The sequence below is a fragment of the Oncorhynchus mykiss genome, chromosome 14 (assembly GCF_057628025.1).
Source record: "Oncorhynchus mykiss isolate SJ-2025 chromosome 14, ASM5762802v1, whole genome shotgun sequence".
In the NCBI taxonomy this organism is placed as follows: domain Eukaryota; kingdom Metazoa; phylum Chordata; class Actinopteri; order Salmoniformes; family Salmonidae; genus Oncorhynchus; species Oncorhynchus mykiss.
In genome coordinates, this window is record NC_143035.1 from 39,748,880 (window position 1) to 39,775,304 (window position 26,425).

Genomic DNA, 26,425 nt, shown 5'->3' on the forward strand with positions numbered 1-26,425 from the left:
TAAAAAAAAATAATTGTTGACTAACCTATTCATTTTATATATAACCTACAGTTACAACTATGGATGAGAAGGCTTTAGGTCAACAGGCCTATCTTTTCATGATCACGTGACCTCTTGTCTTCTGACCTCAATGGGACTTCCTGGATAAATACATGTTCAATTAAAAAAAGTTATAAATAATATGTATAATATATATATATAAAATACTTTTACGAATAATATTTCACGTCATCTCACACAAGTCCTTATTGAGATGAGCAGAAGAAAGACATATAGTGAATACCTGCTTTTCCACTAGAGGGAGGCAGAGGTCAAAAGCACACACTGTTTGTGTCGCAAACCAATGACGAACCCTGGATCTCCGGTGTACCACCTGACTTGTTTTCCCCAAATGAGCAAAAACCTAAGACATTCACTTGGGAAGCCAGACTAAATCTTCAGGTCTCGTCTCAGACAAGGATAAGTGTGGTTCCCAATCCCGACCTCTTCCGTTGGGTGTAGTGTAGCGTAATACTATAGGGGTTGTTCTTCAACATTCTTGGAAGGATACTAAATAACCATCGTGTACCTGATAGTGAAGTTGCATTGATACAAACTAAAACCAAGGAGCATATAAAGTCAAAATCCCTTAGATATGAGGCCATTGACCTACTTATAGACAAGTGATCTTGACAGCCGACACATGACATTGGGGATATTACGCTGTCACACTCATACTGTCATTACGGTAAAGCAGACAGGATGGAGTGCGCTCTCTCAAATGCGCCCAAATGGGGGTAAAACGTTTACTGCGAACCCCCAAAACAAGTGTCGGGGTTTTCTACCGGCCATGTACAATCAACTGGAGTATATTGTGATTACAATTTGGCGGCGTCTAGTCATAAATCCCGCGTAGGATGTTGGTTTCGGGTGTTTTGTAATACAAGGTATAATGTATGTACCTTTCTTTACAATAGTGGTGAAATCCACGGAATGTTCCACATAGGAACAGCTGACGACAATGCCGCACCGAAAATATGAACGAGATATGAAGGATTACAAGAAGTATCATTAAATCAAATGCTTGCTAATTAACAATCAGGTAACGATATTTATCACGTTGTCTAGACAAGTTTGCATAGATTTTCTGTTCCTGTTTGCGTGCTAGTTTAGCCGGGTCGCAGTTTTTCCAGGGACTGCGTTGGGCTTCGCTGTCTGTCTTTTCCCCCAGTCTGCCTTGAGCCCCTCCTTGTTTTCTATTTCGCTAGGAGAGTAATGTTTACATTCGGCATAGGAAACGGGGTCTATCCTTACGCTATCTCCCGCTTCACGAACCGGTGTTATGTCCCGGAAAAGATGGTTAGAACATCCCAATAAGGATGCATTGGTCTCCTTCCCCCTTATATGAATATTCCCGTATGCAACATTGCAGTGTTTTTATCCGCAGTGAAGCAATCAGACAGCCAGGCCTGACGTGCAGATGCTCAGACATAATCCATGATGCAATGTTTCTGGGCAAAATATATGTATGCTGGATCAATATACTTAAAAAATATATATATTTTATTTATTTGGTTTAGGCAATTCTCAATGTCTGTCGCTCCCGTTACTGGCCCACTTCACTTTATTCCACATATAAATATCCTGTGCAAGGATCACTATAGTGAGTACCTTTTACATGCACAGTAATAAATCGATATTAAAGTGATTATGTAATAGTCATGTAAACACCTTTCTCTGTGTATCTTAATCCGTGTAGGGTCAAACATCGAAGTAAACATACGCCGATTAAAACCTGATTTTTCTGAGCAATCTTTCGAATTATTAGGACGTGTAAACCCAGCTAAATAGCGTTCCCAACTGTGTAGTTGATCTGCGCATGTGCTAACACCAAGCAAGCCTAGCTCTCTCTAGAGTACCACAGTGTGAGTCATAATAACCATAAAACCTAGCGGTCAAACAAGGAAATGGTTCCAATCGTTTTTCCACCATTCATATTTCCCACACTTAAAATTAAGGCTGTGTTTTGTGTAGGCTTACCCTGGCGTGCCGTTTTGATAACTATGTAAATCTCTCTCGGACAAGGTTAATTTTATCAATCAATATTTACTCTCGGATTCTAAAATTCAAATGTATTTATTTATTTTTGTTTTTACCTTTTATTTAACGAGGCAAGTCAGTTAATAACTCATTCTTATTTTCAATGACAGCCTAGGAACTGTGGGCTAACTGCCTTGTGCAGGGGCAGATCAACAGGTTTTTACCTTGTCTATCTGTGATTGATGTTACTGACTACCTTGCAGGGTGTGCTACCATGACTAGCTAGCGGGGTGTGCTACCATGACTACCTAGCAGGGTGTGCTAACATGACTACCTAGCAGCGTGTGCTAACATGACTACCTAGCAGGGTTTGCTACCATGACTAGCTAGCGGAGTGTGCTAACATGACTACCTAGCGGGGTGTGCTAACATGACTAACTAGCAGGGTGTGCTAACATGACTACCTAGCGGGGTGTGCTAACATGACTAACTAGCAGGGTGTGCTAACATGACTACCTAGCGGGGTGTGCTAACATGACTAACTAGCAGGGTGTGCTAACATGACTAACTAGCGGGGTGTGCTAACATGACTACCTAGCGGGGTGTGCTAACATGACTACCTAGCGGGGTGTGCTAACATGACTACCTAGCGGGGTGTGCTAACATGACTAACTAGCAGGGTGTGCTAACATGACTAACTAGCAGGGTGTGCTAACATGACTAACTAGCGGGGTGTGCTAACATGACTTACTAGCAATGAGTACTAGCAGATAGTAGCTCTGTGGGCCGCATGTTTTTTTTTTATTTTATGAAAAGTTTTATTGTTGCATCACCTTTAAAACAGCTCATATGTTTTTGCATATCATTTTATATACATAAATACGCCATAAAAGCATAAACACAGAATTTGCATATTACATTTCAATTTGTTAAAAACAATATAAACAACCATGAATAAAAGTACTTTTTCCTACATGTACATTTACCTACATAACTCTACCTAAAATGTCCCAGGACATAGACATATCTGATATTGGCAGAAAGCTTAAATTCTTGTTAATCTAACTGTACTGTACAATTTACAGTAGCTATTACCGTGAAAGAATACCTTGCTATTGTTTGAAGAGAGTGCACAATTTTGAACATTAAAAGTTATTAATAAAAAAATTAGGCACATTTGGCCAGTCTTGATACAACATTTGGAACAGACATGCAATAGTTCATTGGATCAGTCTAAAAATATATATGCACATATACTGCTACCATCTAGTGGCCAAAATCTAAATTGCACCTGGGCTGGAATAATACATTATGGCCTTTCTCTTGTGTAACGGATGTGAAACGGCTAGCTTAGTCAGCGTTGCGCGCTAAGTAGCGTTTCAATCGGTGACGTCACTTGCTCTGAGACCTTGAAGTAGTAGTTCCCCTTTGCTCTGCAAGGGCCGTGGCTTTTGTGGAGCGATGGGTAACGATGCTTCGAGGGGTGACTGTTGTTGATGTGTGCAGAGAGTTCGCGCCCGGGTATGGGCGAGGGGACGGTCTAAAGTTATACTGTTACACTTGCATTTAACAAAAAATACAAAATAAGTAAATTAAATAAATAAATAAATAATTTTTTTCTCTTTGTATTATATTTTACCATATTTATTGTGTTATATTACCCTACATTCCTTTCACGCTTCCACACAACTCAAAGTGTCTCCTTTCAAATGGAATATACATATCCTCGCTTCAGGGCCTGAGCTACAGGCAGTTAGATTTGGGAATGTCATTTTAGGCGAAAATTGGGGGGGCGGATCCAAAAGAGGTTTTCAAAGCTGTACCTAAGTTGAGTTGTTCCGCGTCAAAGTTGTGTCTGTGCCAGACCTAATATGTCTTTTTGGATTTGTATGTATTTGTGATCAATAATTCCTATCCCCAGCAGGATGTGAATCGTTTATTTGGGATATAATGTAGCTAGCTATAAAGCGTACTTGGTTTCGGCCTCGCCTACAGTTTGTGATTGGTGTTTTTAACACTGGGGCAGAAGAGAGGTGGCTTCATCAAAAACCACGCTGTCCAAGGCGCACCGTGACAATAACACGCGTGAAGGTGCCAATTACAATGTATCGTAATTAATCATTCTAAACGAAGCATTCATTAGAATAAAATAAATAATATACCAGCTTCTATTTCTTTAGGCTGATGGATGGACTATGCAATAACGGTAGATAGCTAATAGGCTATCCACTAACATAATACAGCCTGATAAAGTTAGGTTATATAGTTATATAACCTCAGTCCGCGCATCTCTCGTCTTCTGAGTTGAGACTAAAGCAGGTTTGTTAAGGTGTTTAGCTAGTTAAGCATTCTCCGTTAGCTAAAAGGAAAACAGAGAGGCTAGGCAGGTTAGCTATCATGCTAATCATGTTCCTATTGTGCATTTAACTATTGATAGCTAGCGGATTTGAGAAATATTGATTTGAAAAGCTTGCTTCTTTTGTGCAACACGGACACTGCGAAAACAAAAGAAATGTGGTTGACAGTGGACGTCTTTCGTGGCTTATTTCTTGGCTCCTGTGTCCATTGCAAGCGATGCCTTTGTGCTTTTTGAGGCTAAATGCGTTAACATCATGATATCTCAGCCATGCAACTGGAAATGAAAAGTGTAACGTCTCAGTAACACGTGAAACAAATATGTTATTGCTATTTATTTAGCTAACTCCTCGTCGTTTGTTGTTGCTTTGTTTGTCCCCGAGCACATGGCTTTCCTTGTTTATGTTAGCTACAGCGCCCCCTATTTACGAATGTAGGACTTTTAAACAGTCCGGAGATTCTTTGGCTGCGTTTATACAGGCCGCACAATGTGTTTTAATTTTTGATTTACTTATAGATTTTTGGACCAATCAGATCATCTCTGAAAACATTTGTTGTGAATAAATCTGACGTGATTGGTCAAAGGACCAATTAGTGGAAAACATCAGATTTGGGCTACCTGTGTAAATACCTTGCACATATAGCTCCATACAGTCAGTAGCTAGCTATACATTTGTCATTTAGCAGATGCTCTTAGTGACTTAGTGTAGTATTTCCAGTTTTTTGGTCTAAAAGAAAATGTTTTACATCTTAAAGGTGCAGTCAAAGTTCTGTTTACCTGTGTTTTTTTTTCTCGTATTGTACAACAGCGGATGAAACTAACACTGTAAAAGTGTGAAAACATTTGATCAGATGTTGTTTCCTGATAGTTGCCGGTTGACAATGAAATCTACACAGGACCTTCTAATCAGCAGGTTTGCATTGGCGGGAGTTTCAGCTTTCCACGGTGACATCACCACGTGTTAAATTGGTCAATAGACCAATTAACAAAGAGTTCCAAAACCTCTCTGCCAATAACAGCTAGTTTTCAGTTTTCCCCTCCCAGACAGTCCTAGCTAAATTCTTGCTTGAGAAATGGGTATTTTTGCCAGCTTTTATTGGATATCTCTTACACTAAGGTACTTAATTGTTACCCAGAAATGATTTGATGTATAGACACACATTTCAAATCAACCTCTGTTTTGCGTATCCAGACTAGTGAGTGTGGTTGGGGAAGCTAATGGTGTTTTATTTTCAGGGTAAAGACAGAGGTTAGAGGGCACGTGCCTCCAGCACCCCTGCTCTCCTCTTCCAGAGTGTGATTCGTCGGTCCCCACGACGTCACCAATGCGACCATGGGAAATAGCAGTGACTAGGCGGCCACCGACAGCCCCCTTGAACCAGAGGAGGTTCCTAGGAGAGCCCTGCAACACCCCAGTGCACCTCAGGAGAAGGTGAATAGTACTTACTCCTTTAGTACTTTTATGTGTTCCAAATGGCAACCCTAGTCCCTATACAGTACACTACCCATAAAGCTCTGGTCAAAAGTAGTGCACTATTTAGGGAATAGGGAGACATTTGGAAAGCACTATGTGTTCCAAATGGCAACCCTATTCCCTATACAGTACACTACCCATAAAGCTCTGATCAAAAGTAGTGCACTATTTAGGGAATAGGGAGACATTTGGAAAGCACTATGTGTTCCAAATGGCAACCCTAGTCCCTATACAGTACACTACCCATAAAGCTCTGGTCAAAAGTAGTGCACTATTTAGGGAATAGGGAGACATTTGGAAAGCACCCACCCTCTTTTTAAAAAACGTTTTAATTTTTTTTTAATCAACTGTCATTATGGGATAATGGGCCATCCACCCTGAAGTTTCCTGTATAGTGTGTTCTGGTCTACTACATAGGGTTTAGGAATCAATTGTGCTCAATTCATGGACCAACTGCCCAGACAGCACTTTTTTGACTGTATTTAATAAACTACTGTCACAGTTTACATGAACTGAAGAAAAGCAGAATTAACATTTGTTAAAAATATATATTTAAAAAATGCATATAAAATTGTATAAAGGGTTGTATCGAAAAATAATGTAAATTGTCTAAGTATATCCCAAACAGATCGTGTTAAATGTCTAAGTATATCCCAAACAGATCGTGTTAAATGTCTAAGTATATCCCAAACAGATCGTGTTAATTGTCTTAAGTATATCCCAAACAGATCGTGTTAATTGTCTTAAGTATATCCCAAACAGATCGTGTTAATTGTCTAAGTATATCCCAAACAGATCGAGTTAAATGTCTAAGTATATCCCAAACAGATCGTGTTAAATGTCTAAGTATATCCCAAACAGATCGTGTTAATTGTCTAAGTATATCCCAAACAGATCGTGTTAATTGTCTAAGTACAGTGCCTTGCGAAAGTATTCGGCCCCCTTGAACTGTGCGACCTTTTGCCACATTTCAGGCTTCAAACATAAAGATATAAAACTGTATTTTTTTGTGAAGAATCAACAACAAGTGGGACACAATCATGAAGTGGAACGACATTTATTGGATATTTCAAACTTTTTTAACAAATCAAAAACTGAAAAATTGGGCGTGCAAAATTATTCAGCCCCCTTAAGTTAATACTTTGTAGCGCCACCTTTTGCTGCGATTACAGCTGTAAGTCGCTTGGGGTATGTCTCTATCAGTTTTGCACATCGAGAGACTGACATTTTTTCCCATTCCTCCTTGCAAAACAGCTCGAGCTCAGTGAGGTTGGATGGAGAGCATTTGTGAACAGCAGTTTTCAGTTCTTTCCACAGATTCTCGATTGGATTCAGGTCTGGACTTTGACTTGGCCATTCTAACACCTGGATATGTTTATTTTTGAACCATTCCATTGTAGATTTTGCTTTATGTTTTGGATCATTGTCTTGTTGGAAGACAAATCTCCGTCCCAGTCTCAGGTCTTTTGCAGACTCCATCAGGTTTTCTTCCAGAATGGTCCTGTATTTGGCTCCATCCATCTTCCCATCAATTTGAACCATCTTCCCTGTCCCTGCTGAAGAAAAGCAGGCCCAAACCATGATGCTGCCACCACCATGTTTGACAGTGGGGATGGTGTGTTCAGCTGTGTTGCTTTTACGCCAAACATAACGTTTTGCATTGTTGCCAAAAAGTTAATTTTGGTTTCATCTGACCAGAGCACCTTCTTCCACATGTTTGGTGTGTCTCCCAGGTGGCTTGTGGCAAACTTTAAACTACACTTTTTATGGATATCTTTAAGAAATGGCTTTCTTCTTGCCTCTCTTCCATAAAGGCCAGATTTGTGCAATATACGACTGATTGTTGTCCTATGGACAGAGTCTCCCACCTCAGCTGTAGATTTCTGCAGTTCATCCAGAGTGATCATGGGCCTCTTGGCTGCATCTCTGATCAGTCTTCTCCTTGTATGAGCTGAAAGTTTAGAGGGACGGCCAGGTCTTGGTAGATTTGCAGTGGTCTGATACTCCTTCTATTTCAATATTATCGCTTGCACAGTGCTCCTTGGGATGTTTAAAGTTTGGGAAATCTTTTTGTATCCAAATCCGGCTTTAAACTTCTTCACAACAGTATCTCGGACCTGCCTGGTGTTTTCCTTGTTCTTCATGATGCTCTCTGCGCTTTTAACGGACCTCTGAGACTATCACAGTGCAGGTGCATTTATACGGAGACTTGATTACACACAGGTGGATTGTATTTATCATCATTAGTCATTTAGGTCAACATTGGATCATTCAGAGATCCTCACTGAACTTCTGGAGAGAGTTTGCTGCACTGAAAGTAAAGGGGCTGAATAATTTTGCACGCCCAATTTTTCAGTTTTTGATTTGTTAAAAAAGTTTGAAATATCTAATAAATGTCGTTCCACTTCATGATTGTGTCCCACTTGATGTTGATTCTTCACAAAAAATACAGTTTTATATCTTTATGTTTGAAGCCTGAAATGTGGCAAAAGGTCGCAAAGTTCAAGGGGGCCGAATACTTTCGCAAGGCACTGTATTTCCAAAACAGATCGTGTTGATTGTCTAAGTATATCCCAAACAGATCGTGTTAAATGTCTAAGTATATCCCAAACAGATCGAGTTAAATGTCTAAGTATATCCCAAACAGATCGTGTTAATTGTCTAAGTATATCCCAAACAGATCGAGTTAAATGTCTAAGTATATCCCAAACAGATCGTGTTAATTGTCTAAGTATATCCCAAACAGATCGTGTTAAATGTCTAAGTATATCCCAAACAGATCGTGTTAATTGTCTAAGTATATCCCAAACAGATCGTGTTAAATGTCTAAGTATATCCCAAACAGATCGTGTTAATTGTCTAAGTATATCCCAAACAGATCGTGTTAAATGTCTAAGTATATCCCAAACAGATCGTGTTAATTGTCTAAGTATATCCCAAACAGATCGAGTTAAATGTCTAAGTATATCCCAAACAGATCGTGTTAAATGTCTAAGTATATCCCAAACAGATCGTGTTAAATGTCTAAGTATATCCCAAACAGATCGTGTTAATTGTCTATGCATGGTATCCTTGATGTTTCATGGTATGCTTACTTGATGTTCCAGACTACAAAAAGGCTACCACCATGTCTTTTGGATTCTAGCTGTTGTTTAGGGACCCCCCTCTAAACTTCTCTAACTTGTGCTATTCATAAACATGTTTTAATGTCAAGTAAATAACATTACAGACAATCTTAAGTATATCCTAAACAGATACTTGTATACACTTTTTATTTATTTTTAAATGCATGGTATGCCTGATGTTTTATGGGGTGCTACCTTGATGTTCCTGCAGCCCGCCAGTGAGACGACAGTGGGGGAGTCGAGACCGACCGGTCGTACTGCACGACTCCTCGCTCCAGGATGAGAACTTCCACCACCCTCTCTTCTCCCAGCAACATCAGCAGGTTCTTTTAGATGAGGCCAGACAGTACAGCCACGCCAGTGCCCCGCCACGCATGCTCCACCCTGCCGCACACCCACCTCGGCATCAACAGACCCCCATCATGGTGGAGCTACACGACCAGGTGCGTAGGTACACACGTAGGTACACGCTGTAGTAGTAGGGACCCTTTTGGGTCCCTGGTCAAAAGTACTGCACTTAATTATTATTTTAACCTTTATTTAACTAGGTAAGTCAGTTAAGAACAAATTCTTATTTTCAATGACTGCCTAGGAACAGTGGGTTAACTGCCTGTTCAGGGGCAGAACAACAGATTTGTACCTTGTCAGCTCGGGGGTTTGAACTTGCAACCTTCCGGTTACTAGTCCAACGCTCTAACCACTAGGCTACCTGCCGCCTCTACACTCTAACCACTAGGCTACCCTGCCGCCTCTACACTCTAACCACTAGGCTACCCTGCCGCCTCTACACTCTAACCACTAGGCTACCCTGCCGCCTCTACACTCTAACCACTAGGCTACCCTGCCGCCTCTACACTCTAACCACTAGGCTACCCTGCCGCCTCTACACTCTAACCACTAGGCTACCTGCCGCCTCTACACTCTAACCACTAGGCTACCTACCTCCTCTACACTCTAACCACTAGGCTACCCTGCCCCCTCTACACTCTAACCACTAGGCTACCCTGCCGCCTCTACACTCTAACCACTAGGCTACCCTGCCGCCTCTACACTCTAACCACTAGGCTACCCTGCCGCCTCTACACTCTAACCACTAGGCTACCTGCCGCCTCTACACTCTAACCACTAGGCTACCTGCCGCCTCTACACTCTAACCACTAGGCTACCTACCCCCTCTACACTCTAACCACTAGGCTACCCTGCCCCCTCTACACTCTAACCACTAGGCTACCCTGCCGCCTCTACACTCTAACCACTAGGCTACCTGCCGCCTCTACACTCTAACCACTAGGCTACCTACCCCCTCTACACTCTAACCACTAGGCTACCCTGCCGCCTCTACACTCTAACCACTAGGCTACCTGCCGCCTCTACACTCTAACCACTAGGCTACCTACCCCCTCTACACTCTAACCACTAGGCTACCTACCCCCTCTACACTCTAACCACTAGGCTACCCTGCCCTCTCTACACTCTAACCACTAGGCTACCCTGCCGCCTCTACACTCTAACCACTAGGCTACCTGCTGCCTCTACACTCTAACCACTAGGCTACCTACCCCCTCTACACTCTAACCACTAGGCTACCCTGCCGCCTCTACACTCTAACCACTAGGCTACCTGCCGCCTCTACACTCTAACCACTAGGCTACCTACCCCCTCTACACTCTAAACACTAGGCTACCTACCCCCTCTACACTCTAACCACTAGGCTACCCTGCCCCCTCTACACTCTAACCACTAGGCTACCTACCCCCCTCTACACTCTAACCACTAGGCTACCTACCCCCTCTACACTCTAACCACTAGGCTACTTGCCTCCTCTACACTCTAACCACTAGGCTACCTACCCCCTCTACACTCTAACCACTAGGCTACCCTGCCCCCTCTACACTCTAACCACTAGGCTACCCTGCCGCCTCTACACTCTAACCACTAGGCTACCCTGCCTCCTCTACACTCTAACCACTAGGCTACCTACCCCCTCTACACTCTAACCACTAGGCTACCTACCCCCTCTACACTCTAACCACTAGACTACCCTGCCCCCTCTACACTCTAACCACTAGGCTACCTACCCCCTCTACACTCTAACCACTAGACTACCCTGCCACCTCTACACTCTAACCACTAGGCTACCCTGCCTCCTCTACACTCTAACCACTAGGCTACCTACCCCCTCTACACTCTAACCACTAGGCTACCCTGCCCCCTCTACACTCTAACCACTAGGCTACCTACCCCCTCTACACTCTAACCACTAGGCTACCTGCCTCCTCTACACTCTAACCACTAGGCTACCCTGCCGCCTCTACACTCTAACCACTAGGCTACCCTGCCCCCTCTACACTCTAACCACTAGGCTACCTACCCCCTCTACACTCTAACCACTAGGCTACCCTGCCGCCTCTACACTCTAACCACTAGGCTACCTACCCCCTCTACACTCTAACCACTAGACTACCCTGCCGCCTCTACACTCTAACCACTAGGCTACCCTGCACCCTCTACACTCTAACCACTAGGCTACCCTGCCCCCTCTACACTCTAACCACTAGGCTACCCTGCCGCCTCTACACTCTAACCACTAGGCTACCTGCCGCCTCTACACTCTAACCACTAAGCTACCTGCCTCCTCTACACTCTAACCACTAGACTACCCTGCCGGTACCATTTGGAACACAATCAAAATGAAAAGACTAGAGAAGAGTGTACAACTTTCCTTTCATTACTTTCAGAGTGTATGTTGAACAAGGCAGTTAACCCACTTGTTCCCCGGTAGGACGTCATCGTAAATAACAATTTGTTCTTTAACTGACTTGCCTAGTTAAATAAAGGTTAAATTAAAATGTCGTGCTCTAGTGAATTAGAAATGCACACTGGTTTAAGATCTGGGCCAGATGTGGGTTATTTATGCCGTTTGTTAGGCTCTATGACACTGTGAGCTTTGGAGAAAGAAAATACACAGAACAGTTTTCAAAATGAGACGTTGACCACGTGTCACGTTTTTGTCTTTTGAACTTGTTTGGAAAATGGACTGAATCATTGTTTTCTCTCTTGTACTGATATTGCACCAGGGATCCGTTCCCATCTCTTACACTGTTACCACGGTGACGACGCACGGTTTCCCCATCCACACCGGGCAACCTCTCCCGGGGTGCAACAGTCAGCAGCTCCCAGCATGCTCGGTAATGTTCAGCGGACAGCTCTCTCTGCTCTGCTGCCTTCCTCCTCCTGTGAGTTTGAAAAGGAAGAGCTGGAATGTCAGTGACGTCCATGTCAGCAACGCACCATACCCACTGTTGATACACCACTACCCACTGTTAACACACCATACCCACTGTTAACACACCATACCCACTGTTAATACACCATACCCACTGTTAATACACCATACCCACTGTTAACACACCATACCCACTGTTAACACACCACTACCTACACACCATACCCACTGTTAACACACCATACCCACTGTTAATACACCATACCCACTGTTAATACACCATACCCACTGTTAACACACCATACCCACTGTTAATACACCACTACCTACACACCATACCCACTGTTAATACACCATACCCACTGTTAATACACCACTACCTACACACCATACCCACTGTTAATACACCATACCCACTGTTAATACACCATACCCACTGTTAATACACCACTACCTACACACCATACCCACTGTTAATACACCATACCCACTGTTGATACACCATACCCACTGTTAATACACCATACCCACTGTTAACACACCATACCCACTGTTAACACACCATACCCACTGTTAATACACCATACCCACTGTTAACACACCACTACCTACACACCATACCCACTGTTAATACACCATACCCACTGTTAATACACCATACCCACTGTTAATACACCATACCCACTGTTAACACACCATACCCACTGTTAACACACCACTACCTACACACCATACCCACTGTTAATACACCATACCCACTGTTAATACACCATACCCACTGTTAACACACCACTACCTACACACCATACCCACTGTTAATACACCATACCCACTGTTAATACACCACTACCTACACACCATACCCACTGTTAATACACCATACCCACTGTTAATACACCACTACCTACACACCATACCCACTGTTAATACACCATACCCACTGTTAATACACCATACCCACTGTTAATACACCATACCCACTGTTAATACACCATACCCACTGTTAACACACCACTACCTACACACCATACCCACTGTTAATACACCATACCCACTGTTAATACACCATACCCACTGTTAACACACCATACCCACTGTTAATACACCATACCCACTGTTAACACACCATACCCACTGTTAATACACCATACCCACTGTTAACACACCATACCCACTGTTAATACACCATACCCACTGTTGATACACCACTACCCACTGTTAATACACCATACCCACTGTTAATACACCATACCCACTGTTAACACACCATACCCACTGTTAACACACCATACCCACTGTTAATACACCATACCCACTGTTAACACACCACTACCTACACACCATACCCACTGTTAACACACCATACCCACTGTTAACACACCATACCCACTGTTAATACACCACTACCTACACACCATACCCACTGTTAATACACCATACCCACTGTTAACACACCTCTTCCTACTGTTAACACACCATACCCACTGTTAACACACCTCTTCCTACTGTTAACGCACCATACCCACTGTTAACACACCTCTTCCTACTGTTAATACACCATACCCACTGTTAACACACCTCTTCCTACTGTTAACACACCATACCCACTGTTAACACACCTCTTCCCACTGTTAATACACCATACCCACTGTTAACACACCTCTTCCTACTGTTAACACACCATACCCACTGTTAACACACCTCTTCCTACTGTTAACACACCATACCCACTGTTAACACAGTCACACTAGCTAGCATACCTCAGCAACCCATCATACCACTACCAACACACCATACCACTACCAACCAAGGGTTGGAACTGGTTCAGGGGGAACAGAACCCAAATCGAAAACAAAAGTGATCTAAACTGTTCCGGAACAGAACTGTTATTTTAAAAGCATGGGAACTGGTTATTAACAATTTCTTTAGTCCCACAAAACTCACAAACAAAGAGTCTATGCAAATCCCTCACTCTGTCACTCAGAAACTTAATCCAGCGTCTGCCTGCTAGCTGGAAATCTGCCAATGTGTGTGTGTTTAGGCTACCTGCTCCTCCCCTCGGAAGTGTAGGTTACTGTAGCCCCTCCCCCTCTGAAGCGTAGGTTACTCTAGCCCCTCCCCCTCTGAAGCGTAGCTTACTGTAGTCTACTGACGACGTTAGAGGCGTAATTCAGAAATTAGGGAGATATGTTTAATTAGATAAGAATGGATTTGCTTTTTTAGCTATAGTATAATGCTAACATTATCACATTTCACATGGGATTTATTAACTTCAAGAAGGTAGGATGTGTTTTAAATTCTAGTGCTGCTCTGCACCCATAAGCTTGTTAGCTAGCTAGCTTCTCTGGTCCAACGTTAAACCAACTCGGAAATTCAAAAGATATTCAAAGTTTCTCCGTAGAAGCCACTCCTCCCTAGGTATAATTGTGTGGGCCTAATTCAGATAATGATGTCATAACAAGATGCCCAGCGCTTCAAGGCAAGCTTCCTCCATCCTCGCTCGCTCACTCCTTCAGTTGCATCTCGCGCACTACACTGTGACTGTCAGCACAGTGTGTGTTTTATCTTTCATTATGATTAAACCATGCTGTTACGGCAGAATACAATGTGCTCTTAACGACTTTCCTATATATATATATATATGTGTGTATATATATATATATATATGTGTGTGTGTGTGTGTGTGTGTGTGTATGTATATATATATATATATATATATATATATATATATTTCAGTTTTAAAAAGGAAGAGAAAAGAATGATATAAACCAGTACTTTTTTGTGGGTTCAAACCGGTTCAGAACTTTATTTTGCTGGAACGAAACTAAAAAAATAATTTCTTCTGTGCAGATTGAAACGATTGGAAAATCATTTTGGTTCCAACCCCTACTACCAACACACCACCAGTCAACTACCAACACACCACCAGTCAACTACCGACACACCACCAGTCAACTACCAACACACCACCATTCAACTACCGACACACCACCAGTCAACTACCAACACACCACCAGTCAACTACCGACACACCACCAGTCAACTACCGACACACCACCAGTCAATTACCGACACACCACCAGTCAACTACCAACACACCACCAGTCAACTACCGACACACCACCATTCAACTACCGACACACCACCAGTCAACTACCAACACACCACCAGTCAACTACCAACACACCACCAGTCAACTACCAACACACCACCAGTCAACTACCAACACACCACCAGTCAACTACCGACACACCACCATTCAACTACCGACACACCACCAGTCAACTACCGACACACCACCAGTCAATTACCGACACACCACCAGTCAACTACCAACACACCACCAGTCAACTACCGACACACCACCATTCAACTACCGACACACCGCCATTCAACTACCGACACACCACCAGTCAACTACCGACACACCACCAGTCAACTACCGACACACCACCAGTCAACTACCAACACACCACCAGTCAACTACCAACACACCACCATTCAACTACCGACACACCACCAGTCAACTACCAACACACCACCAGTCAACTACCGACACACCACCAGTCAACTACCGACACACCACCAGTCAACTACCGACACACCACCAGTCAACTACCAACACACCACCAGTCAACTACCAACACACCACCAGTCAACTACCAACACACCACCAGTCAACTACCAACACACCACCAGTCAACTACCAACACACCACCAGTCAACTACCAACACACCACCATTCAACTACCGACACACCACCAGTCAACTACCGACACACCACCAGTCAACTACCAACACACCACCAGTCAACTACCGACACACCACCAGTCAACTACCAACACACCACCAGTCAACTACCAACACACCACCAGTCAACTACCAACACACCACCAGTCAACTACCAACACACCACCATTCAACTACCGACACACCACCAGTCAACTACCGACACACCACCAGTCAACTACCGACACACCACCAGTCAACTACCGACACACCACCAGTCAACTACCGACACACCACCAGTCAACTACCGACACACCACCATTCAACTACCGACACACCACCAGTCAACTACCGACGCACCACCATTCAACTACCGACACACCACCAGTCAACTACCGACACACCACCAGTCAACTACCGACACACCACCATTCAACTACCGACACACCACCAGTCAACTACCGACACACCACCAGTCAACTACCGACACACCACCAGTCAACTACCGACACACCACCAGTCAACTACCGACACACCACCAGTCAACTACCGACACACCACCATACAACTACCGACACACCACCATTCAACTACCGACACACCGCCATTCAACTACCGACACACCACCAGTCAACTACCGACACACCACCAGTCAACTACCGACACACCACCAGTCAACTACCGACACACCACCATTCAACTACCGACACACCACCATTCAACTACCGACACACACCATACCACTACCAACACACCACCATTCAACTGCCGACACACCACCATACCACTACCAACACACCACCATTCAACTACCGACACACCACCAGTCAACTACCGACACACCACCAGTCAACTACCGACACACCACCAGTCAACTACCGACACACCACCAGTCAACTACCGACACACCACCAGTCAACTACCGACACACCACCAGTCAACTACCGACACACCACCAGTCAACTACCGACACACCACCAGTCAACTACCGACACACCACCAGTCAACTACCGACACACCCCCATTCAACTACCGACACACCACCATTCAACTACCGACACACCGCCATTCAACTACCGACACACCACCATTCAACTACCGACACACCACCATTCAACTACCGCCATTCAACTACCGACACAACAGCATACCACTGCCGACACACCACCATATTACTGCCGACACACCACCATACCACTACCGACACACACCATACCACTACCGACACACCATACCACTACCGACACACCATACCACTACCGACACACACCATACCACTACCGAGACACCATACCACTACCGACACACCACCATTCAACTACCGACACACCACCGTTCAACTACCGCCATTCAACTACCGACACACCACCATTCAACTACCGACACACCACCATTCAACTACCAACACACCACCGTTCAACTACCGACACACCACCGTTCCACTGCCGACACACCACCATTCAACTACCGACACACCACCATTCAACTACCGACACACCACCATTCAACTACCGACACACCACCATACCACTACCGACACACCACCATACCACTACCGACACACACCATACCACTACCGACACACACCATACCACTACCGACACACACCATACCACTACCGACACACACCACCACTACCGACACACACCATACCACTACCGACACACACCATACCACTACCGACACACACCATACCACTACCGACACACACCATACCACTACCGACACACACCATACCACTACCGACACACCGCCATTCAACTACCGACACACCGCCCTTCAACTACCGCCATTCAACTACCGACACAACAGCATACCACTGCCGACACACCACCATACCACTGCCGACACACCACCATACCACTGCCAACACACCACCATACCACTACCGACACACACCATACCACTACCGACACACCATACCACTACCGACACACCACCATACCACTACCGACACACACCATACCACTACCGAGACACACCATACCACTACCGAGACACCATACCACTACCGACACACCACCATTCAACTACCGACACACCACCATTCCACTGCCGACACACCGACACATTCAACTACCGACACACCACCATTCAACTACCGCCATTCAACTACCGACACACCACCATACCACTACCGACACACACCATACCACTACCGACACACCACCATTCAACTACCGACACACACCATACAACTACCGACACACACCATACCACTACCGACACACCACCATTCAACTACCGACACACCACCATTCCACTGCCGACACACCACCATTCAACTACCGACACACCACCATTCAACTACCGACCCACCACCATTCAACTACCGACACACACCATACAACTACCGACACACACCATACCACTACCGACACACCACCATTCAACTACCGACACACCACCATACCACTACCGACACACCACCATTCAACTACCGACACACCACCATACCACTACCGACACACCACCATTCAACTACCGACACACCACCATTCAACTACCGACACACACCATACAACTACCGACACACCACCATACCACTACCGACACACCACCATACCACTACCGACACACACCATACCACTACCGACACACCACCATACCACTACCGACACACCACCATACCACTACCGACACACCACCATACCACTACCGACACACACCATACCACTACCGACACACACCATACCACTACCGACACACACCATACCACTACCGACACACACCATACCACTACCGACACACCATACCACTACCGACACACACCATACCACTACCGACACACACCATACCACTACCGACACACCACCATACCACTACCGACACACCACCATACCACTACCGACACACACCATACCACTACCGACACACACCATACCACTACCAGCACACCATACCACTACCGACACACACCATACCACTACCGACACACCACCATACCACTACCGACACACCGCCATTCAACTACCGACACACCGCCATTCAACTACCGCCATTCAACTACCGACACAACAGCATACCACTGCCGACACACCACCATACCACTGCCGACACACCACCATACCACTACCGACACACACCATACCACTACCGACACACCATACCACTACCGACACACCATACCACTACCGACACACCACCATACCACTACCGACACACACCATACCACTACCGAGACACACCATACCACTACCGAGACACCATACCACTACCGACACACCACCATTCAACTACCGACACACCACCATTCAACTACCGACACACCACCATTCAACTACCATACCACTACCGACACACACCATACCACTACCGACACACCACCATTCAACTACCGACACACACCATACAACTTCCGACACACACCATACCACTACCGACACACCACCATTCAACTACCGACACACCACCATTCCACTGCCGACACACCACCATTCAAGTACCGACACACCACCATTCAACTACCAACACACCACCATTCAACTACCGCCGTTCAACTACCGACACACACCATACCACTACCGACACACCACCATTCAACTACCGACACACCACCATTCAACTACCGACACACACCATACCACTACCAGCACACCATACCACTACCAGCACACCATACCACTACCGACACACACCATACCACTACCGACACACACCATTCCACTACCGACACACACCATACCACTACCGACACACACCATACCACTGCCGACACACACCATACCACTGCCGACACACCCCATACAACTACCAACACACACCATACCACTACCGACACACCCCATACCACTACCGACACACCACCATACCACTACCGACACACCATACCACTACCGACACACCATACCACTACCGAGACACCACCATACCACTACCGAGACACCAGACCACTACCGACACACCACCATACCACTACCGACACACCATACCACTACCGAGACACCATACCACTACCGAGACACCATACCACTACCGAGACACCACCATTCAACTACCGACACACACCATACCACTACCGAGACACCACCATTCAACTACCGACACTGCTTCTTTCTTACGCTGTTTAACAGCACGATATTTGCTAATATTCTTGACATCATTGCATCTGAGCTATGGACATATTTCACTCTTGTTCGTGTAGCGTAAGAATTGTCCGTAGTTGGCTGGTAATACCCGTAGATTATAGATAGCTTTTAATCCATTGATTATTATTTCTATACTGCTTTGATTTATGTAGAATTGGTTACTTGCGGTACGGCCCTGCCAGTCTTATTCTGTATAGTTAACCACCGTTTCTTATTCACATTTGTGTTATTAACAGTGTGTTCTGTCTGGTTTTTTTTTCTCTCTATTTTTCTAGCTCATCCAAGCCTGTACAATGCAGCATTTGCCAGTGTCTTACCAAGCTTTCCCACCCCTGATCTCCAGCGAACATTTTATATTGCACCCCAACCCCCCGGGGCCGCCACCCCACCAGCCTCCTCACCTCACTCCTCTCAGCCAGTTCCTCCCTCTTCAGAGGCAGCACCCACGCATGGTGAGTACCCCTCCGTCGGAGTCCCAAATGGCTCCTTACACCCTACATAGTGCACTACTTTAGACCAGAGCCCTATTCCCTATATAGTGCACTACATTAGACCAGAGCCCTATTCCCTATACAGTGCACTACTTTAGACCAGAGCCCTATTCCCTATATAGTGCACTACATTAGACCGGGGCCTTATTCCCTATATAGTGCACTACTTTAGATCAGGGCCCTATTCCCTATATAGTGCACTACTTTAGACCAGAGCCCTATTCCCTATACAGTGCACTAATTTAGACCAGAGCCCTATTCCCTATATAGTGCACTACATTAGACCGGGGCCTTATTCCCTATATAGTGCACTACTTTAGATCAGAGCCCTATTCCCTATATAGTGCACTACATTAGACCACAGCCCTATTCCCTATATAGTGCACTACATTAGACCAGGACCCTATTCTCTATATAGTGCACTACTTTAGATCAGGGCCTTATTCCCTATATAGTGCACTACTTTAGATCAGGGCCCTATTCCCTATATAGTGCACTACTTTAGATCAGGGCCCTATGTGGGGTACAGAGATGAGGTAGTCATCATGAACACAGTGAGTCCATGCAACGTTGTGTGACTCGTTAAGACATTTACTCCTGAACGTATTTAAGCCATAACAAGACTCAAGACATTTCAGCTTTTCATTTGTAATTATTATTATTTTTTGTCTTCTAAAAACATAATTCCACATTTTATGACCAGTGACACAAAATCTCAATTTGAATAAATGTTTAATTCTGGCTGTAACACATTTGGGGGGAAAGTCAAAGGGGGTTTGAATACTTTCTGAAGGCACTGTATGTCCATTACAATATATACATACTTTATATCAGGTTGTAGATGTTCAAGAGTGGCCTGGAGAGTTTTTCAACCCAAAATGGTATATTTCTTTTTTTAACCTCCCGGAGGTTGTAGTTTGCCTGATGTAGGGAATGGACTGGCATTTAGGACGGAATCATGTCCGTTACGAATAACATTGGAATAACGACTCGTCACATACACAGTAGTTGATCCACATAAATAAAAAGTGATTAGTCGCCTAGGATTTAGTTAGAATGTGTTAACCCAATATTATTATTATTCCTTTCAGTGGTACTTTCTGTCTGTACTGTGTGTATAGTAGTTGATCCACATTTTAATTAAAAAGGAACGAGTTAGAATGTGTATATAAAACCCATCACTGACTGTTTTAGTTCTCTCTCTCACTCCCTCCCTTTCCCGTCCATCAGCCTCTCCAGAGGGTAGAGAATGAAGTGGACCTCAGGGGGGACCAGCATCCATTAGGAACGTTCTCTTACCCTGCCTCGAGTCACCACCACCCATCAGCGATGCCTCCCTCTGTCCCCCTCCAGTACCTCCCTCAGGAGCCTCTGCACCAAGAGATGCCCTTCCCAGTGGTAAGACTTTACCTCAACCCGCCCTCCCCAGCGGTAAGACTCTAACCAGCTCAGCCTGACCCTTCCTAGTGGTCAGACTCTAACCAGCTCAGCCTGACCCTTCCTAGTGGTAAGACTCTAACCAGCTCAGCCTGACCCTTCCTAGTGGTCAGACTCTAACCAGCTCAGCCTGACCCTTCCTAGTGGTCAGACTCTAATCAGCTCAGCCTGACCCTTCCTAGTGGTAAGAATCTAACCAGCTCAGCCTGACCCTTCCTAGTGGTCAGACTCTAACCAGCTCAGCCTGACCCTTCCTAGTGGTCAGACTCTAACCAGCTCAGCCTGACCCTTCCTAGTGGTCAGACGCTAACCAGCTCAGCCTGACCCTTCCTAGTGGTCAGACGCTAAGCAGCTCAGCCTGACCCTTCATTTAGCCAGCTCAGCCTGACCCTTCCTAGTGGTCAGACTCTAACCAGCTCAGCCTGATCCTTCCTAGTGGTCAGACTCTAACCAGCTCAGCCTGACCCTTCCTAGTGGTCAGACTCTAACCAGCTCAGCCTGACCCTTCCTAGTGGTCAGACTCTAACCAGCTCAGCCTGACCCTTCCTAGTGGTCAGACTCTAACCAGCTCAGCCTGACCCTTCCTAGTGGTCAGACGCTAACCAGCTCAGCCTGACCCTTCCTAGTGGTCAGACGCTAAGCAGCTCAGCCTGACCCTTCATTTAGCCAGCTCAGCCTGACCCTTCCTAGTGGTCAGACTCTAACCAGCTCAGCCTGACCCTTCCTAGTGGTCAGACTCTAACCAGCTCAGCCTGACCCTTCCTAGTGGTCAGACGCTAACCAGCTCAGCCTGACCCTTCCTAGTGGTCAGACTCTAACCAGGTCAGCCTGACCCTTCATTTAGCCAGCTCAGCCTGACCCTTCCTAGTGGTCAGACTCTAACCAGCTCAGCCTGACCCTTCCTAGTGGTCAGACGCTAAGCAGCTCAGCCTGACCCTTCCTAGTGGTCAGACGCTAAGCAGCTCAGCCTGATCCTTCCTTAGTGGTCAGACGCTAACCAGCTCAGCCTGACCCTTCCTAGTGGTCAGACGCTAACCACCTCAGCCTGACCCTTCCTAGTGGTCAGACGCTAACCAGCTCAGCCTGACCCTTCCTAGTGGTCAGACTCTAACCAGCTCAGTCTGACCCTTCCTAGTGGTCAGACTCTAACCAGCTCAGCCTGACCCTTCCTAGTGGTCAGACTCTAACCAGCTCAGCCTGACCCTTCATTTAGCCAGCTCAGCCTGATCCTTCCTAGTGGTCAGACTCCAACCAGCTCAGCCTGACCCTTCCTAGTGGTCAGACGCTAACCAGCTCAGCCTGATCCTTCCTAGTGGTCAGACGCTAACCAGCTCAGCCTGACCCTTCCTAGTGGTCAGACTCTAACCAGCTCAGCCTGACCCTTCCTAGTGGTCAGACTCTAACCAACTCAGCCTGACCCTTCCTAGTGGTCAGACTCTAACCAACTCAGCCTGACCCTTCCTAGTGTTCAGACTCTAACCAGCTCAGCCTGACCCTTCCTAGTGGTCAGACTCTAACCAGCTCAGCCTGACCCTTCCCAGTGGTCAGACTCTAACCAGCTCAGCCTGACCCTTCCTAGTGGTCAGACTCTAACCAGCTCATATGTCTGTCTGTCTGTCTCCTGGTCAGCCATACCCCCACATGCTGCCGAGACGTGTCAGTGGTCACAGGTACCGGTTACAGCAGCCCCTGCCCCCCCCGCCGCCGCCACCACCACCACCCTACTACCCAGGCTTCCTGCCCTACTTCCTGTGAGTATGGAATCAATAAAGAACATAATGATACACATACACTTGTCATTGACTCGAGAGTCATTCAGGCCTTACAATCGTACCACCTCTTAACGTGAGGTGTATACTGTACACTCAGATAACAGTCGCACAACAGTGGAAGATTTATTACCACTTCAACAGTACATGGCCTGTTTCCACATCCCAAGTGTCATGTCCCCATTTGGTCTGGGTCCACCCCGCACCAACCCCTCTTTTACGCTACTGCTACTCTCTGTTTATTATATAGTCACTTTAACTATACCTTCATGTACATACTACCTCAAATGGGCCGACCAACCAGAGCTTCCGCACATTGGCTAACCGGGCTATCTGCATTGTGTCCCACCACCCGCCAACCCCTCTTTTACGCTACTGCTACTCTCTGTTCATCATATATGCACAGTCACTTTAACCATACCTACATGTACATACTACCTCAATCAGCCCGACTAACTGGTGTCTATATGTAGCCTCTCTACTTTTATAACCTCTCTACTGTATATAGCCTCTCTACTGTATATAGCCTCTCTACTGTATATAGTCTCTCTACTGTATATAGCCTCTCTACTGTACATAGTCTCTCTACTGTATATAGCCTCTTTACTGTATATAGCCTCTCTACTGTATATAGCCTCTCTACTGTATATAGCCTCTTTACTGTATATAGCCTCTCTACTGTATATAGTCTCTCTACTGTATATAGCCTCTCTACTGTATATAGCCTCTCTACTGTATATAGCCTCTCTACTGTATATAGCCTCTCTACTGTATATAGCCTCTCTACTGTTTATAGCCTCTCTACTGTATATAGCCTCTCTACTGTATATAGCCTGTCTTTTTACTGTTGTTTTATTTCTTTACCTACCTATTGTTCACCTAAAACATTTTTTGCACTATTGGTTAGAGCCTGTAAGTAAGCATTTTCACTGTAAGGTCTACTACACCTGTTGTATTCTGCCCACGTGACAAATCAACTTTGATTTGATATGTGACTGTTCTGTCTCTGTGCAGGTCGATGCTTCCTGTGCCTCCTACAGCAGTGGGACCAGCCATCAGTCTGGACCTGGATGGAAATGATGTGGAGATGGAGAACTATGAGGTGGGAGGACCAATCACTACACTTAGAAAACACACTCTGTTTTTCTTTCTGTGTATTTTTGTGTTTGTATCTGCACGTGTATCAGGGCCAGTTGTTTTGGATGTTTAGTTTTGTTTTTAGTTTTTTTAGTTTGGCGGGGGGGGGGGGGGGGGGGGGGTCGTTGACCAGTTTTTCCAGCATTATCCACTACATTTGCTGCAGGTAGAAAATCCTTGGAAATTGTCTTTATCTATATAAATTTACAGTGGGGCAAAAAAAGTATTTAGTCAGCCACCAATTGTGCAAGTTCTCCCACTTAAAAAGATGAGAGAGGCCTGTAATTTTCATCATAGGTACACTTCAACTATGACAGACAAAATGAGATGAAAAAAAATCCAGAAAATCACATTGTAGGATTTTTAATGAATTTATTTGCAAATTATGGTGGAAAATAAGTATTTAAGCCAGGAGAGGCGTAGCTCTACAAATCTTAATGGTAAAAAGCCTATTAGCACTCACTCACAACATTATTTAATTGGTTAAATCAAAGTTTATTTGTTACGTGCGCTGAATACAACAGGTGTAGTAGACCTTACAGTGAAATGCTGAATACAACAGGTGTAGTAGACCTCACAGTGAAATGCTGAATACAACAGGTGTAGTAGACCTCACAGTGAAATGCTGAATACAACAGGTGTAGTAGACCTTACAGTGAAATGCTGAATACAACAGGTGTAGTAGACCTTACAGTGAAATGCTGAATACAACAGGTGTAGTAGACCTTACAGTGAAATGCTGAATACAACAGGTGTAGTAGACCTTACAGTGAAATGCTGAATACAACAGGTGTAGTAGACCTTACAGTGAAATGCTGAATACAACAGGTGTAGGTAGACCTCACAGTGAAATGCTGAATACAACAGGTGTTTCACCTTACAGTGAAATGCTGAATACAACAGGTGTAGTAGACCTTACAGTGAAATGCTGAATACAACAGGTGTAGTAGACCTTACAGTGAAATGCTGAATACAACAGGTGTAGTAGACCTTACAGTGAAATGCTGAATACAACAGGTGTAGTAGATCTTACAGTGAAATGCTGAATACAACAGGTGTAGTAGACCTTACAGTGAAATGCTGAATACAACAGGTGTAGTAGACCTTACAGTGAAATGCTGAATACAACAGGTGTAGTAGACCTTACAGTGAAATGCTGAATACAACAGGTGTAGTAGATCTTACAGTGAAATGCTTAATACAACAGGTGTAGTAGACCTTACAGTGAAATGCTGAATACAACAGGTGTAGTAGACCTTACAGTGAAATGCTGAATACAACAGGTGTAGTAGACCTCACAGTGAAATGCTGAATACAACAGGTGTAGTAGACCTCACAGTGAACTGCTGAATACAACAGGTGTAGTAGACCTCACAGTGAAATGCTGAATACAACAGGTGTAGTAGACCTCACAGTGAAATGCTGAATACAACAGGTGTAGTAGACCTTACAGTGAAATGCTGAATACAACAGGTGTAGTAGACCTCACAGTGAAATGCTGAATACAACAGGTGTAGTAGACCTTACAGTGAAATGCTGAATACAACAGGTGTAGTAGACCTCACAGTGAAATG

General features: G+C 45.0%; 1 protein-coding gene across 4 annotated transcripts in view; it reads left to right on the top strand.

The window, feature by feature from the left end:
• The first annotated feature begins 342 nt into the window (after positions 1–342).
• LOC110487796 (RING finger protein 44) overlaps positions 343–26,425 on the top strand; it is a 37,789-nt gene continuing 11,706 nt past the window's right edge. For 2 of the 4 annotated variants that reach the window (XM_090198913.1, XM_090198916.1), the window contains exons 1-8: positions 681–1,081; positions 5,612–5,807; positions 9,186–9,417; positions 12,052–12,210; positions 20,293–20,469; positions 21,739–21,906; positions 23,575–23,696; positions 24,729–24,816. In XM_090198913.1, the coding sequence (XP_090055039.1) occupies positions 5,701–5,807; positions 9,186–9,417; positions 12,052–12,210; positions 20,293–20,469; positions 21,739–21,906; positions 23,575–23,696; positions 24,729–24,816 (1,053 nt within the window). In that variant the 5' untranslated portion in view covers positions 681–1,081; positions 5,612–5,700. Of the gene's footprint in view, positions 1,082–1,969; positions 2,065–5,611; positions 5,808–9,185; positions 9,418–12,051; positions 12,211–20,292; positions 20,470–21,738; positions 21,907–23,574; positions 23,697–24,728; positions 24,817–26,425 lie in introns of those variants that run through there. The other 2 variants (XM_090198915.1, XM_090198914.1) reach the window with 2 other exon arrangements.